Source organism: Dermochelys coriacea, chromosome 13 (genome assembly GCF_009764565.3).
Source record: "Dermochelys coriacea isolate rDerCor1 chromosome 13, rDerCor1.pri.v4, whole genome shotgun sequence".
NCBI lineage: Eukaryota > Metazoa > Chordata > Testudines > Dermochelyidae > Dermochelys > Dermochelys coriacea.
This window is the reverse complement of record NC_050080.1, coordinates 23,389,086-23,407,191: the sequence shown is the minus strand read 5'-3', so window position 1 is coordinate 23,407,191 and position 18,106 is coordinate 23,389,086. Positions and strand designations below refer to the sequence as shown.

Below are 18,106 nucleotides of genomic sequence, written 5' to 3'. Positions count from 1 at the left end.
AGAAAATAATTAAACCATGTTTATGTTCCTCACTGATTAGAATAACTCGAGCAGTTGTTAATTTGATCCTTACAAGAAAGGCTTAAGATATGTTTTATATACTCTGATGTGGGGAAAAAGTATCCTAGGTAGATGTCACTTTAAAAAAAATACATCCATTTAAATATCTCTGCTTTTGGGGGTGAGGGTGTGTGAAAGACATTTATTTAGAAAAATTCTATGAATTCTTCAAGTAACATAGAAAACCAAAAAAACAACGTAGTGAGTAAGACAGTTAAAAAGGGCCATCATATAGATTTATTAGAGTATTTTTGGTAACATGGCTCATACAAAAAGAAAAGGAGTACTTGTGGCACCGTAGAGACTAAAATTTATTTGAGCATAAGCTTTTGTGAGCTACAGCTCACTTCATTGGATGCATTCAGTGGGCTGTAGTTCACGAAAGCTTATGCTCAAATAAATTTGTTAGTCTCTAAGGTGCCACAAGTACTCCTTTTCTTTTTGTGAATACAGACTAACTCGGCTGCCACTCTGAAACTTGGCTCATACAGGATATCATTACTAGACCATTTTTAGGACTTCAACTCAATCAACCACACAAGCACATGTTTGAGCATTGAGCACATGGATAATCTCAGCCCTATTAAATATGTGCTTTGCTGAACAAGAGACCCAAGTTTCATCTGGAACCATAATACACTGAATTTATGGTCATGCACTGGGCCTTTCCAATCTCAAAATTAAAAAAGAAAAAGCGTGAATCTGAATATCAGTGTGGTTTTGTATGTTTGCATTCTTTTGTTCTGAGTTATATCTGCCCCAAACAGAAAAGCCACAGTACAGCTTACAGTAAACATCTAACAAAGACCAAACAATTATTTATGATTTTAGGTTAGCCAAAATAAGGACTGTTCCCAGCATGAATCCATGTCTGCTGTTTCAACCTGTTGCAATTTTCTCCCGCCAATTAATCCAAGCTATCAAAAACCTGGAAAATAAGATGACCTCCTGAGGTCCCTTCCAACCCTGATATTCTATGATATTACAATCGAAGCATCACTGTGCCAAAAATCTTCCTGACCAAAGTGTAAACTGTGCTGCTGTCACTGCACCTCCTGGTGGCAAAGTGAGTAATACCAAAGTCTTGAGTAAAAAGAAAAAAAAGAGTACTTGTGGCACCTTAGAGACTAAAATTTATTTGAGCATAAGCTTTCGTGAGCTAGAGCATCCGATGAAGTGAGCTGTAGCTCACGAAAACTTATGCTCAAATAAATGTGTTAGTTTCTAAGGTGCCACAAGTATTCCTTTTCTTTTTGCGAATACCGACTAACATGGCTGCTACTCTGAAAGTCTTGAGTGTAATTTTTGTACTTACAGCTGAAAATGGGCTGGTCCAAATAACCTAATAATGGTTGCTTTTCATTAAGCACAGATGTTACCACGAGCATTTGCAGCTGAAGTTATTCCACAACTCCTTCAGGATAAGGATGCAAACAACTATGCTACATCGCACCCTGACACTAGGATCAGGAACAGACACTGATGACAAGTTACACAGTGTGTAGCCATATCCCGAGTAGGTTTTACCTACCTCCAACAGATACCAGATAGCTAAGAGGTTGGGAATTGGGGAGGAGGGGGGGGAAAGAAGGGTGTGTTTGTTTATATTTTTTCTAAACCACACACTTTTAGCAACACTTGTAACCTGCCTCACTTGTCATGCCAATGAAGACTTGTGGACCTGAAAATTAACTTGTGAGCAAGAGATGAAAACCCATCTTGCATTTCAAAATATTGCTAAGCAAAGAAACATATTGTTTCCACTGGACTCAGTGGCAAAACTACCACAGACATCAAATGGAGCAAGACTAAACCTGAGCATGTAAAATGTTGAGCTACATACCCTCCTTCAACAGTGGTCGCTCCGGATGGTGCAACGATCCTCAGTAGACTATGCATGTTTGATGAGGATGCACCCTCCTTCACTTTGAGTTGAGGGCACTAAGTGCCTCAACAAGTTTGCATTCTCAGCTAGGGATGTAAATATCGGTTTTAAAAGTTAACCGGTTAAATGATCAAAATTATTTTGTTTAACCGGTTAATCGTTAATCCAGGTAGCTGGGGGGGGGCTTGGCACGGTGGAGGCTGTGGGCTAGGGTCCAGCCAGCACAGTCGGGGTCCCCCTGGCAGGGCCGGGGGCCCACTCCAGCCCGGTGGGGGCTGGGGCTGCTCCTGCTGGCCCGCCGCTGGGCTGCCAGGGTTAACAGTTAACTTTGGTTAACCGTGTACATCACTAATCTCAGCAGGTAAAGACTGTAAAGAATTCATTCCAATCCTAAAATAAGTTGAAACAAAGTTGCCCTTCAAGGATGCTAAGTTTGGGTTTTCTTTGTATATAAAGTATAATATATGCTTATTATGCAGACACATGAATAGCACAGTGACAATTACCACACAACTCAAATGGAGATTATGATGTTTCTAGGATGGTCGATTAATTGCAGTTAACTCACGTGATTAACTCAAAAAAATTAATCATGATTTAAAAAATTAATCATGATTAATTGCAGTTTAAGAACACTGTTAAACAATAGAATACCAATTGAAATTTATTAAATATTTTTGGAAATTTTTCTAGATTTTCAAATGTATTGATTTCAATTACAACACAGAATACAAAGTGTACAGTGCTCACTTTATATTATTTTTATTTCAAATATTTGCACTGTAAAAATGATAAAAGAAATAGTATTTTTCAGTTCACTTCACACAAGTACTATAGTGCAATCTCTATCGTGAAAATGCACCTTACAAATGTAGGTTTTTTTTTGTTACCTAACTGCACTCAAAACCAAAACAATGTAAAACTTTAGAGCCTACACTCAGTCCTACTTCTCGTTCAGCCCATCGCTAAGACAAACAAGTTTGTTTACATTTGCAGGAGATAATGCTGCCCGCTTCTTATTTACAATGTCACCAGAAAGTGAGAACAGGCATTTGCAATGGACTTTTGTAGTTAGCACTGCAAGGTATTTACGTTCAAGATATGCTAAACATTCATTTGCTTCTTCATACTTTGGCCACTATTCCAGAGGACATGCTTCCATGCTGATGACGCTTGTTAAAAAAATGTGTTCATTAAATTTGTGACTGAACTCCTTGGGGGAGAATTGTAGGTCTCTGGCTATATTTTACCCGCATTCTCCCATATATTTCATGTTACAACAGTCTTGGATGATGATTCAGCACGTGCTGTTCATTTTAAGAACATTTTTGCTGCAGATTTGACAAAACACAAAGAAGGTACCAATGTGAGATTTCTAAAGATAGCTACAGCACTCAACCCAAGGTTTAAGGATCTGAAGTGCCTACCAAAATCTGAGAGGGATGAGTTGTGGAGCATGCTTTCAGAGGTCTTAAAAGAGTATTGGTTCAATGCAGAAACTACAGAACCTAAGCCACCAAAAGAGAAAAATCAACCTTTTGCTGGTGGCATCTGACTCAGATTATGAAAATGAATATGCTTCAGTCCACACTGTTTTGGATTGTTATCGAACAGAACCTGACATCAGCATGGAAACATGTCCTCTGGAATGGTGGATGAAGCATGAACGGAATATGAATATTTAGTGCATTTGGCATGTAAATATCTTGCGGTGCTGGCTGCAACATGCGAATGCCTGTTCTCACTTTCAGGTCACATTGTAAACTAGAAGTAAACTAGAAGTGGCAGCATTATCTCCTGCAAATGTAAACAAACTTTGTCTGAGCAATTGGCTGAACAAGAAATAGGACTGAGTAGACTTGTAGGCTCTAAAGTTTACATTATTTTATTTTTGAGCACAGTTATTTTTTACATAATTTTACATTTGTAAATTCAACTTTCATGATAAAGAGATTGCACTACAGTACTTGTATGAGGTGAATTGAAAAATACTATTTCTTTTGTTTTTTTACAGTGCAAATATTTGTAATCAAAAATATAAAGTGAGCACTGTACACTTTGCATTCTGTGTTGTAATTGAAATCAATACATTTTAAAATGTAGAAAAACACCAAAAATATTTAAATAAATGGTATTCTAATATTGTTTAACAGAGCAATTAATCACAATTAATTTTTTTAATCACTTGACAGCCTAAGTTGTTTCATTAAAAAAACCAGAAGTTATAAGCACCCTGGGGTGTCCTTGAGGATTTTCAAAAAGAAAAGGAGTACTTGTGGCATCTTAGAGACTAACAAATTTATTTGAGCATAAGCTTTCGTGAGCTACAGCTCACTTCATCGGATGCATCCACCAAATGCGAATAAGAATAGCGAAGTTTTCCACCGATACAAATAATGGAAAATGCAACTGGCAATAGAATATGTTTCTAGCAGCAAGTTATGCCTCTTAAAAGGCCAACTGGATACAAGAGTAGGAGGGGGTTGAGGGTTTTTTTAAAAGCAAACCACAAAAATAATTGCATGCTATTGTTTTCAAAGGCTGAGAATCCTTACATAAAGGCACTGCCTAAGATTTTCAAATTGACCAGTGATTTGGGTGTCAGACTTGAGACACCTTAAAAGGATCTGGTTTTCACAAAGCAGATGCTCAGAAGTTTGAGAACCAAGTTCCTTAAAAGTGTTAAGTAAAGTAGCCAAAAATTAAAGGATCTAAATTACAAGTCACTTTTGAAGATTGGAATTAATCAGCCTCCATCTTAATTCAATGAGTTATAAAAGGGATACTACTAGATTTCTCAGCTTTTATTGGTGCTCTGCTCTACTATATATATAAAAAAGCACCTCATGTTAAGTCAGATCACAATATTCCTATACAAAATACCATCTTAGCTTTTATAAGAACAAACAAAAATTACTTATACATCCATTCATATTCCTCCTCCCCACACATGCACTGTGTATTAGGCCATTTTAATTTCCTCCTTGATAGAAGTAGAGTGATCCAGGAGACCATTTTCCAATTTTTCCAGTTACTTGAGTTCCAAAGATACCTTTAAAGACCTGTTCATCCCAAAACCAATAGTACCTTCTAGAAGAGAATCCCAAAACTCTTCACAAACATGAACTAAGCATCATAACATGCCTATGAAGTGGCGGTTTTGCAGATAAGAAAACCAAGGTACAGAGAGCTTAAGTGACTTGTCCAAGGTCACACAGAGCACCTGTGGTAGAGATAGGAACACAATCCACATCTCCCGATTCCTAGTTCTGTGCTTGAGCCTCAAGTGCATCCTTTGTCTCATACACCGCCGTATACTAACCTTTACTCCAAACTGATCCCCAAAAGGTAGACTGAACAGAGATTCAAACTTTTCAGTTTGGAGAACATCCTAGATGTAGCAATACAAAGGGCTTAAAAACAATCCACTGACTTGCCACAGGTGAAGAGAGTATCCTGTTGAGTAATGTTGGGGATTGGTCCTGCTTTGAGCAGGGGGTTGGACTAGATGACGTCCTGAGGTCCCTTCCAACCCTGATATTCTATGATTCTATAATGGAGCTCCAGCCAAAAATGTTGGCAGCTTTTATGTTTCTATTCCCCGTGAATGCAGAAATAACCTTCCAGATCAGCAGAGGTTCTGCATCAGTTCCTGAGTCTGCACACAGACAGCTGCAGTGTCTCTGCTTCTGCTTATAAAGTAGCTCTTGCATGCAGCAACAGAGTAAAATTATGATGACACTGAGATTCATTACTACTATTGAGGTACCCGAGGGAAGCAGTGAAACTGGAAAGAATCATGACACTTGCATCAATACAGTGTAACTGTTTGGCAAAGCTATAGGCAGTAGCAGAGGCAGGCACTGGAGTTATTAGCATGGAAGGAAAAAATTAAGAATGAAATGCAATACATGGAAAGAGAGAGAAAACAACTGATAAGATGGAGTCACAATACTTCACTTCCAGTAGGAAATGCAGCTGGGCCAAAGCCAGAATATCAAGACTCTTGACGTTTCACAGGGAGAAGGGTTCAGATTTGAATCTCCATGTCAACAGTTTTGGTTTTTGGCTAAATCCAAAGCCAGAAGGGCCAATTCTCTGGGCCTGGTTTGAATGTAGGCAAAAATCTTAAGAAAATAAGCTTCAAATCCAAGCCTGAGCCTAAATAGCCTCTCATTTCTTTCTAGCAGAGCCAGGTGGTGGCACATCATTGTATTCAGGTATTTCTGCACATCTTAGATTCAGTTACAAGGAAAATAAACAAAAACCAAATTTATTTGCCCGCCAATCTTAAAAAACAGAATATAGCAATCAAATGCAGCAGATATTAATACCCAACTGTAAGATAATATTTCAGGAGCCCGTTAGCCAGCAATAATTTATCCACCCATTCCTTATAAACATGACAGGTTTCAGAGTAGCAGCCGTGTTAGTCTGTATTCGCAAAAAGAAAAGGAGTACCCGTGGCACCTTAGAGACTAACAAATTTATTAGAGCATAAGCTTTCGTGAGCTACAGCTCACTTCATCGGATGCATTTGGTGGAAAAAGCAGAGGAGAAAATCTCTCCTCTGCTTTTTCCACCAAATGCACTCTGCTTTTTCCACCAAATGCATCCGATGAAGTGAGCTGTAGCTCATGAAAGCTTATGCTCTAATAAATTTGTTAGTCTCTAAGGTGCCACGGGTACTCCTTTTCTTCTTATAAACATGCTTTGCCAATATCACTAAAAATAAATCACAGTAGTGTTCCTTTGGCAACTCCGGGAAGTTAGGTTTCAGAGCAGCAGCCCTGTTATCCGTATTCGCAAAAAGAAAATGTTACAGCTGTAGCTCACGAAAGCTTATGCTCAAATAAATTTGTTAGTCTCTAAGGTGCCACAAGTCCTCCTTTTCTTCCAGGAAGTTACAGTCTTACCATAACCCAAAGCAAGACTTACTAACTTAGGCACAGCTGCTGCATTTAGAGCCACGCAAACGACCCCGAGTGAGGGGATCTCCACGTGGGTGCCAGGGGCTTTGGGCAAGAATCCAACTGCAGGATCCTTGCTCATGCTAACACACGTGTGGGTGCACACTCGCTGTATGCCCAGGCCCGGAAACCCTCTTCCTGCGGGCGAACACTCCGATAACGCCAGAGGGCTTCAGAGCAAACAGGAACAGTGCTCGCTCGCCAACACCACAAGAGAAGCTGAATTTGCAGGGAACGCAGCAGTGTAACGGTCCAGCTGCACTACACCGCCACTTACCCAGCACCATTAACACGATTAGACAGATCCTATCAATATGCAAGCCTGGTGCGTAGGGGAGAGAGGAAAAAAAAGGGAGGGGGAGAAGGTGTCCCCTCTCCCATTGTTCCCACAACTTTTTACTCGCCTGTCACAGCTGGACTAAAGCATCCCCGCTCCTAGATGCCTCATACACACACTTGTCCGCACCATTGCCATGTCCCCAGCCAGCGCTGCAGCCCTGCACAGAACAAGGCTGTACCATGGGGTGGGGGGGTGGGGGGCAGGCTCATTCTGGGGATTGTCGGGTGTTGCAAAGCCCGGACACCCCCAATCATTACTGGGGGTTGCCAACCAGAGGGTCACCCACCCTCGGTCACGTTCTCGCCACGGGGGCAAGGCAAATCTCTCACCCCTAGGTCCTCTCGGCAGCGTGAGCAGTCCCCGGCGCCCAGAGCGTCTCTACCTCGCTTGCAATCCCCCGGCGAGGGGCTCAGCGTCCCGCCCGAGCCCCCGCCAAAGGGCCCTGCAGCTGCGCTCCCCTCTCCGGGACCCTTAGGAACCAGCAGCCGCTGGGAACGCAAAGGCATCGCTCCTGCGGGAATCCCTTCCCCTTCCCTCCTACCTGCTCGGCCTCCGCGGGGAGCCTGGCCCGCGGCCCTGCTTGGGGATGGAGCGAACCAGCGGCGCGAGAATCCGCGGCTCCGGCCGGGCTCCTCCGCGGGCTCCGAATCGCTGGCCCTGGGCAGGAGAGGAGGGGCTTGGGCGGGTTTGAAAGGAGCCGGGCTGCGGGCAGAAGGGGTGGAGTCGGGCAGAGCGAGCTGGAGGCGCGACTCGTGTAAAGGAGGGAGGAGCAGGGGGATGGAGAAGCCTGGGTAGGGACGAGGAAAAGGTGCTCCCCATCGCCTGCTTGAAGCACGGCCGCTTCCCCTTTCCCCTCCGAGCCCTCCTGGCTGCTAGGGAAATACGCTTGTTAAGAGAGACCAGTGGAGAAGCTTGGGACAGGGGTTGGATTGCGGTTGTTGCCTTGCTGTGGGTTTGTTGTTTTTTTAAAAAAAAAAAAAAAAGAAAAAGCACAACTCAATGAAAAAAGAAAAGGAGGACTTGTGGCACCTTAGAGACTAACAAATTTATTAGAGCATAAGCTTTCGTGAGCTACAGCTCACTTCATCGGATGCATGCCACAAGTACTCCTTTTCTTTTTGCGAATACAGACTAACACGGCTGCTACTCTGAAACAACTCAATGAAACCTGCAGGGAGAGCAGGTGGTGCAAAACTAGCCTTACTGCAGAAGTCACATTCTTCATGTAAAGCGACGAATTCCCTCCGCTATCTTTAGACACAGCGAGCTCGCTAACTACGAACTTTTTTTTAGGCCCCGCCACCTGACGATGTTGCTGATTGCTGGCTCGGGCCACCTCGAACCCAGCAGCTTCCCCGGCCTTGAATATGTGATTGCTGCTGCAGAAATATGCAAGAAGAAAAGGAGTACCGGTGGCACTTTAGAGACTAACAAATTTATTAGAACATAAGCTTTCGTGAGCTACAGCTCACTTCATCGGGTGAGCCTCCAACCGCTTAAACCCGTTTCAGTGTTTGCAGGATGAAAGCCTTCAATGTGCAAAAAGAAAAGGAGGACTTGTGGCACCTTAGAGACTAACAAATTTATTAGAGCATAAGCTTTCGTGAGCTACAGCTCGCTTATGCTCTAATAAATTTGTTAGTCTCTAAAGTGCCACAAGTACTCCTTTTCTTTTTGCGAATACAGACTAACACGGCTGCTACTCTGAAACCTTCAATGTGAAAAGACATCATTTGTTATCTTCAGTGACTTGCACTGTTGCATGAGAACTTAGGAGAAACAGTCTTTACCAATCATCCTTCCTTCATTCCTATGCCTAGCTGAGACGAGATAAATTAATGTATGGGATAAGTGCTTTGCCCCTTGCATATTTTTATAATGTTTGGTTCGTGTGGCAAACTAATGTTTTGTTGGAGGAGGAGCTCAATAATCCTTGGGATAAGGGAAAGGAATTAATGTCTAATGGTGAAGTACTAAATTTGTTTCATGTTCTCTATGTATATAAATCTCCCCACTGTATTTTCCACTGAATGCATCCGATGAAGTGAGCTGTAGCTCACGAAAGCTTATGCTCAAATAAATTTGTTAGTCTCTAAGGTGCCACAAGTACTCATTTTCTTTTTACTAAATTAAAGTGGCTCAGCTCACTCGAAAGTTGCAGCAGTGAGGTGTATGCATAAATTAATTTTGAAAAATGAGTAAATGAAAGTGAGTGCACTAGGATCATCTTTATAATAAAGACCTATGCAAACCTGCTGCTCTGAATCTATGTTTCTTCTACTACTGGAAAGCATTTGCAATAAGGTTCAAAACCAGATCAATGCAAATCATACCATAGTCTTAGGAACTCCCATTCATCTGATTATTTCAAAGCTAGCCAGCTGTGAGAGGGAGTGGTTCTCTGTGCTATTCCTATTTCTGTGGTCAGATGAAGCTACTGTTCAATAACTCGGGCATGCAGGACTCAGGTATATACTGGCAATAGGGAAGAGCTCACTACCAATACTTACTTTTCTGCTGCTTCAGTAGAACATGAACCAGTAAGAAATATAAGGAATGGAAGAATACAAAAAAACTAAGTTGGAAGAGACGAGGAGTATTTCCTTCCATTCCTTCTACCTCTTACTGTTTCATGTTCCACTGGAGCAGACAGAAGAGTAATTATTGTTTCTGAGCTCTTCTGAAAAATAAGGGTGAAATTCCAATGGAAAGAACATAAATGTTGCTTTAGTCTTCTGTGAACTGTTAGAGCTCAAATCTTTATTTGTACATTTGATTTCCGAATCTGTTGTCTAAGTTTCACTTACTACTTCAAGGAGGGGGAAATGTCAGTCATTTAAAGATCAGGAAAGCTCAGACAACCCCCTGTTGTACCTAGAAGCTACAGCTCACATTAAAAATAGTAGCAGGCTGTAACTAGTGTTCCACTCCACTGGCAGCTATTTTAAATATTTAAGCTGGCCCATCTTCCTGAGACTGTGGTGTTAGACACCTGCCAAGCCAGTGATTGGTACATACACACCACTGTGAACTGGGGGGAGAGAACAGCCCACCTTCCAGTCACTTTCCAACTGTGACTGCACTGATTTAGCATGGTCAGACTGTAAAGCAAAATCTTTTACTCATCCTCATAGGAGTGTTCTAAAAGGAGAACCATCCCAGTCCTATATTCATCTTCCAGGCATGGATACTTTAATTAGCCCCAGCCAGCTGAGGAATTACAACTAAACTCTTCTTAAATAAACCATTTATTCAATCTTGTGCAGTTTGCCACATGCTTTATTTAGAATTTAGCAACCAGAGAAGTCCCAGGAAATGTAATAGCTGTTTTTTATAAGTGTCTTAGGAGAAGACAACATACACTCAAGACATGCTACATCAATAGCATAGGTTAATACAATAATTATGCAGACCTTTCATGTACTTCTATGCAGGGCAACTTATCTACAGAACTTCTCTAGGAAAAACAAAGGTTCTTTCAAACTCTGTGAATGCTTTGATTGCTGAACAATGATACAGCTTGTGTGTGGTTGTGATCTGCTGCCCTTTTAAAGATTTGTCAAGAACTTACTGAGCTCAGTGCAATAGTCCGTTTCCCTTCTGCTTATAATGTGTCTATCAGGTATTCCCTTAGGACACAAATTAGTGGCTCCCCCCATTTTCATCAGCCCTATGGTCCCTGCACCTAGTAGAGGCAATTCAAATTTCTGAGTACAAATGTACCCCTTTGGGGCACAACCTGACATCATATACACAAGATGCTAAGTGCTTAAAAAGAATGCACCAGGAACACTGGAAAGGAATGGAGAAGTCTTGTGCCCAATGCCTCTGTATATTGTGCATCAATGAACCCATTAGCAATCTAAGGTAGGTTTGTTCCATTTCTCAGAAGCTGAGAACTGAAAAATCTGCTAATCTCCAACATTTGGGGTCTTACAAGTTAGAGACCAGAAAAACAATGGGCTGATTGAAATATGACCCATTATTTTCTATGTTATTGGAGCATAATGGTGCTTGAACAATCCAATAGACATTCATTGCCTTAAGTGTTTGAAATGAGAGGCTGGTGCTGGCAAAAGGTGTCAGATCAACTGACAGACTTGGTCTATTGATATTATCCACATGGAAGCCAATTGTGGGTGTGGATGCTAATCCATTAGAATCCAGATTAAAAGAAAAAAACAAAGGAACACATAGTCAAGATTAGAGAATTTCTATGCCTCTGTTCCACACTAACCGCTCTCAAGGACATTGAATAGGTTACTGCTAGTGGCAACATCTCCACTTGTTTTATTTGCACACCAGTGTAGTTCTCCAGTTTGGAACCACCATGCATATTGCTGCATCACTTTGCTTCAGTTTTCTCATATCTCCTCGCAGTGGATGAAGCAGACAGCCCTCTGATTTCTAGTTTCAGGGAATCCAAGATTTTTACAACCTTTCCTCTCAGCAGGGTGAAAAGCTGAGCTGTGCAGATAACCAGAGATGATGGCAGCAGCTGAATCATCACGACATTGGAGATCTCAAGCAACTGGCAGCCAAAGTTCCAGATGAGAGAAAGAAGCAGGGTGCACAGTAGCTAACAAGAAAAAGGGGGAAAGAGATTTTTCTTGGTGAAGACATTCTTTAAACTGATGACATTTCAGGTGTAAAACCACAATGAGCATCTGGTTCTCCCCCCACGTTTCCCCAGCTCACCTGGCTGCTTTAAAGGAACTGCTCTAAATCACATAAAAAAGAACTGATCTAAATCCCCAGTCCCCAAGCTACTCCACATGGACAGACCCCTGCAGAGCCTCACTGGATAGCTAACTGCAGGATCAACACACAAAAGGCAAGATCAACAGAAGATTTATATTCAGTATGTACTTTATAACAGGCTTTTATAGCATTTGAAAGATATTTCCTACTTTACTGACATGCCAAGACCCCACAGGAGTGGACGATGTCATAAACACTTAGAGAACAGGTAGCACTGCATTCTGTGCTTTGAGTTAGATGCTTGGGACTTCAATATCAGCAAGGAAACTTGAGAATCCAGAATTCAGGTCTTGTCAAGTAAGTGAAGAGGGCAAAATAATTTTTGAAGGAAGAGCCTGTAGCTGTAGTTTTTTAGTCTTACATGTATTCCATTATTTGGAGTCTAGAACAGCTTTAAAAATTATATGATCAATACATTCAAAAGTTACATGCTGACATGTTATATCAAAGGGAGTTTGTATACACAGTAGAGTGTAGCCTTTTAGCTGAATCAGATCACTGAGAAAATGAAAGCTACTGTTGAGGTGCTGTGTCTGCCTTTTGAACTAGAGTAGCTTTGCAATGCTTAGGATATATTTTTAATATATAAAGGCACTCGTGTGTGTCCTTACATAGCACCTTTAACTTCTACCCAGAACAGGAACCATTGGAAATGGAAAAGAGTTTAGTATGGGACAGACACAAATAAATTTGTTGTTTTCTGCCCTGCTGATTAAACAATCAGAATCTGAGTTTGGTTGAAGTGGTGAGGAGGAATAGACAGGCATGAGAAACACACATAAACAGCCCTCGCATAAAGAGCTGGTATGGCTGGTCCACTCACCGTTATGATATTATACAGGGCATTCTTCTCAAAGCGACATAGCCTTGTCCCCTGAGCCCATGACAGACTGTCTGAGATTGCAGTAAAGAGGCCTTTTGTTTGGACTCTTGGTTTTGAACTCAGATAAGGTGGCTTGGGCCCCTTAGGGGCCTTCATCCACATCTCCTTTTGGAACTCCATAGCAGGCATCTCACTCCAGCTTTTATTTCCTGTGGACTCATTCTCAGATTTAGGGTCTGCATTGTCATCAGACTGATCAGAAGATGGCTTCTTTATTTCTTTGGCACGGGGCAATTGGGCTGAAAATAATTTTTTTTAGTTAAATGTAAAGTAACTGTATGGGGTTGGGGTGAGGAAACAGGAGAACAGAAGTGTTAAGTATTAGGGTATAGCAGCTGCACTTAAAGTATGACTCTACTGTGAAAAATTACTCTAGAAAGTTGCATTGTGGGATTCCACCTGTATTGTGTCATAGTGATTTCTATTTCAAAGGTGTTCAGGTTACAAGTTAGAGATTTGTTTTCCCTCTCTACCTGCTAGTCCTATAAGCTCAACTTGGGGTCTGAGAGTCAAGTGGGGTTCCTTACCTCTAGCATATCACCACCCATAGTCGAGGTTTTGGAAGCCAATCAAGGCTCTCATACACTTGTGCATTACTATGAGACGGAACAAATGTAACCCACTGGAGTTTAGTGAGCAATTCTCCTGAGGTTTGAGTAGACTCCCTCTCACTCCCCCGCAGTTGTGCTGACTCCAAAGTTAACTGCCGTAAAATAATACGAAACGTTCCATACGATGCTAGTTAAGCTGATATGACTGAATAGACCGGGTAGGGACTAAGAAGGGTCATTTTACATAGCCCATCGACTTACCTTACTCTTCTCATCGGGGGGTGGAGTACAGCGGTCGACTGGAGAGCGATCTGCTATTGATTGGCGGATCTTCACTAGACCCCCTAAATCGACTACCAGTGGATCGATGTCAGAGCGTCAATCCCAGCTGTGGTGTAGACCTGCTCTGAGATTTATACTGGTGGAGTAGCTTCACCAATGTAGCTATACCACTGCAACCCCCTGGATGCATTGTACCAGTTGTCACTTGCCCGGGTCAGCTTACGCATACCCACTCCTCCACACAGAATAATTTAAATGGCAATGAACTAAACATGTATGTACAGCCATATCCAGACCATCATATAAATACACATATATGCACACAGGTAGGCCATGCCCTCAGCAACATTTCCATTCCACTCAGGTAACTTTGTGCTACCATCACTCCTAAGCCCTGAACCTTTCAATCACCCCCACAGTTCAATTATATTATCCATAACAATAAGCTCCAGGGCACATGTAGTAGGTACTTTACTTACATGGCAACCAGTGGGCACTGAAATATGGTTGTCACCTGCCCTCGTTTGACTAAGACAATACCAGTTGTAGTCTTTGTCCCAGAGCAATCTAACAATGGGATCCAAAAGTCCCCAGGTTACTCCCTCAGCAAATCTGTATCTACAGGACAATAAAGTGGTGAATCTTAATTTCTGCAGAGGGGGACTCCAAGTCAAAATGTAACATGTGGGTGTCTGTGCACACGTATGAGAGGATAAAGGATGGTTGGGGACTATCATCCTCCTTGGCTACCAGTACTTCTCATTCTGCTGCTGCCACACAGTTCAGTAAAGTCCATTCTCACTACTCCCACGGAACCCACTACAGGACTGGGCCTTACAGAATTGAAAGAAAAGCAAATTGCATCAATTTGAGCTGAAGACATGTTTTACATTAGACTTTATTCTCTTTGAAGGCAGTGCCTTCAAAGGAGACACACTGTTCCTGAGCCTAGAATTGATTCCTGTGCTCTAATCCAGTCAATTACACTCCAAGGTTAGAACTAACAATGCCTCATCCCTTCAGGGACATCAGCAAGCCTGTTGTTAGCCGCTGATGTATGAGAAGGTGGAGAAATACCAAGGGGGGAATCACAAAGAGAACGAAAACACATCAATAAAATGAAAATAAACACTTTTCTCCCTTGCAAAAGCTTCTTTTCAGTCCCTGTACTATTTGACAAGGCATCAGTGCTGACACTCAGAAACAATATCATAAGTGACTGAGGAGAAAATTAAGTACCCAGTTATGAGATAACTCAATAATATTTGAGGTTTCACCACCTCAAAAAAGGGGGGGGAGCTTTATTTAAAATCCACAAAACACTCTTCCACAACTTTCTTAAGTTAAACGGTTGCTTTTCAAAGAACGATTAACAAAGAGAATCCACCATTAATAACAGGTCCTTCTAGCTAGACATTCTTAACTGATAAAACATCATATATTGAGCTTGATTTTCCACATACAACCTGCTGCACTGAGAAAGCCTTTAGTTTCTTTAGGAGACAAGCTGCATTAGCCTAAAAATAGCTAGCAGAGTGCTGTAAAAGGAAAGCTAATACTTAAAGCCTTTATACAAAAACATTGATCTGATAGTAAAACTTACCTTCATTGAGTAAAAGGTGAAGCCAGATAATCAGTAGGATCAACAACAACCCAAATGGCAAACAAAACCAAAAAAAAAGAAGAGGAAAGGTCAAATCATTCAGTAAGGGAACCAGAGGATACCTCATAACTAGTTTCAGGGCAAGCTAAGACTAAACTGATTGCTTACTCTGCTTCGGTAGCTACCTTTTGGTAGCATCACAGTGTGTGTCATAAAAAGACTATGCTGTCATTCTCAGCTTAGCTAGTATGAAGGACAACCCGTAGCCCACCAGGGAAGGAAACAAAAAGGATTAAGGGCAGGATGAAAAAAATAAACTGGAAAGAATCTGGTTTAATTGCCCCTCCTTATATTTGCAATTAGAAGATAGCCATAAATTATGAGCCCTCCAAAGCCTATAAAAATATAACAAACAGTACTTCCATGCCTACTGTAAAAAAATAGATGACAAGGCACTTTAATATTTGTCAAAAACAAGGTGACTAGCACACCTTCCAAGGAAAAAAATGACTGCAATCAGGATCAAACCTACAGAGATGGTTAAAGAAGAAAACTTATATTTAGTGAAAAGTTCTTATGTAAGCTCACACAACTGCGATGAGCAATAAGCAATTTTCAGAGAAATGATAGATAGATAGTATAACCATCTCAGTGATTCTTTTCTTTCCTTGACAAGTATATTAGTAACTTTTTACCTATTCTTTTTTTCCCTTTTTTTCCTTTTAAGAAAGGGAAAATATTCCTTTTTATAGGAATTGTGGGTTTTGACTTATTTCTAATCACAAGGGAGTTTGGCAGTGATTAGAGCAGGAACACTAGGAAAAAGCCCGCACTCTCTCATTGACCTATGGTGCAACTGTGGAAAAATCACTTAACTTCTCTCTGTGTGTTTCTCCATCAGTCAGATAAAACCATTACTAACCACTCATCTCACAGGGAGTTTGTGTTGCTTAATTGTTTGTATAGCACTTGGGAAAAAATGTCAGATGAAGGGGGGTATATATAAGGGCACATTACTAATGTTTGCATGCTTTTAATTTTCTTGTATGTGTATACATTTGTTTTCTATAATATTCACAACCTTTCGAATTTTTTATCCCAGGTTCTCCAGGTGCTTTGTAAATTCTAATTAATTAACCCTGACAGCACCCGTGTGAGCAAGGGAAGTCTTGTTATTCCTACTTTGTACCCTGGGTAAACAAAGAAATCAGTGAGCGGTGTTTCAAAGAGGCTGAGTATCTGCAACTTCCATTGACTTTCATGGGAATTGTAGCGACTCAGCATTTCTGAAAATCAGGCTCTTAGTGAGTTGCCTAAGGCTAGATAGCCAGTCAGTGGTAGAGAGGAACAAAACCCAACACTACTGACTCAGGTCTCTTGCTCTAACTAGACAATGCTTCTCTTAGTCACAGGTATGCTAAAAATGTAGTTAAATATTTCTAAAGAAAAACTGTACAATTAAGGCTTTGAGATAAAGTATTTAAAAGGTTTAACTGCCATAATTTTTAATTGGAAGGCTTTAAGGGGAAAGCGTAGTCGGAAAAGTCTCTGCTCTGATCCTAAGCATCAGTTGTGAAACTGAGGGGTGGCAAAACTTGGCTTATTAACCAGTTTTACCAGGTGTGGGGTTTTTTTTTGCTGAATTGTTGCTTCTTGTAGAAGCTCTTTCTTTATATAATTCTTCAAGAGCGTACTCATCCTTAGCATTAACCTTCTTGGAAAGCTGCCTAAAGTGACTTCTAGTTTAGCCACTACATTTTAGGGTCCCTTTGATATGCAAAATCTTCCAGTTTGTCACATTTATTCTGTGAAGTGCTAGACACACTAACATGACATCAGGATTATAACGTTCAAAAACCGGTAGGAGAACACTTCAACCCCCCTGGCCACTCAGTAACAGACGTAAAGGTGGCAATTTTGCAGTAGAAAAGCTTCAAAAACAGACTCCAATGAGAAACTGCTGAGCTTGAATTAATATGCAAAGTAGATACCATTAACTTGGGGCGTTTTGAATAGAGACTGGAAGTGGCTGGGTCATTACACATATTGAATCTATTTCCCCATGTTAAGTAGCCTCACCCTTCTTTCAGAGTAGCAGCCGTGTTAGTCTGTATTCGCAAAAAGAAAAGGAGTACTTGTGGCACCTTAGAGACTAACAAATTTATTTGAGCATATTTGAGCCAGCAATGTCCCTCTGCCATGTACGTTGGTCAAACTGGACAGTCTCTACGTAAAAGAATGAATGGACACAAATCAGCCGTCAAGAATTATAACATTCAAAAACCAGTCGGAGAACACTTCAATCTCTCTGGTCACTTGATTACAGACCTGAGAGTGGCTATCCTTCAACAAAAAAGCTTCAAAACCAGACTCCAACGAGAGACTGCGGAATTGGAATTAATTTGCAAACTGGATACAATTAACTTAGGCTTGAATAGAGACTGGGAATGGATGAGTCATTACACAAAGTAAAACTATTTCCCCATGGTATTTCTCCCCCCCACCCCACCCCCCACTGTTCCTCAGATGTTCTTAACTGCTGGAAATGGCCTACCTTGCTTGTCACCATGAAAGGTTTTCCTCCTTCCCCCCCCCCCCCCCCCGTGGGTGATGGCTCATCTTAAATGATCACTCTCCTTACAGTTTTCAGAGTAGCAGCCCTGTTAGTCTGTATTCGCAAAAAGAAAAGGAGTACTCGTGGCACCTTAGAGACTAACAAATTTATTAGAGCATAAGCTTTCGTGAGCTACAGCTCACTTCATTGGATGCAT

General features: G+C 41.3%; 2 protein-coding genes across 13 annotated transcripts in view; both read right to left on the bottom strand.

The window, feature by feature from the left end:
• Positions 1-8,095, bottom strand: part of ARHGAP40 (Rho GTPase activating protein 40) — a 74,956-nt gene extending 66,861 nt beyond the window's left edge. For 6 of the 12 annotated variants that reach the window (XM_038370470.2, XM_038370474.2, XM_038370473.2 and 3 more), the window contains exon 1: positions 7,797-8,095. In XM_038370470.2, coding sequence (XP_038226398.1) covers positions 7,797-8,074 — 278 coding nt within the window. In that variant the 5' untranslated portion in view covers positions 8,075-8,095. Of the gene's footprint in view, positions 1-5,267; positions 5,357-7,796 lie in introns of those variants that run through there. The other 6 variants (XM_043495671.1, XM_043495669.1, XM_043495672.1 and 3 more) reach the window with 4 other exon arrangements.
• A 2,735-nt stretch (positions 8,096-10,830) lies between these two features.
• ADIG (adipogenin) lies at positions 10,831-17,262 on the bottom strand. The gene is made up of 3 exons (XM_038370074.2): positions 15,336-17,262; positions 12,840-13,138; positions 10,831-11,834 (listed from the first exon to the last, which is right to left on the bottom strand). Exons 1-3 carry the CDS (start codon positions 15,460-15,462, stop codon positions 11,601-11,603), a joined length of 660 nt encoding a protein of 219 aa, XP_038226002.1. The 5' UTR covers positions 15,463-17,262; the 3' UTR covers positions 10,831-11,600.
• Between the last annotated feature and the right edge of the window lie 844 nt (positions 17,263-18,106).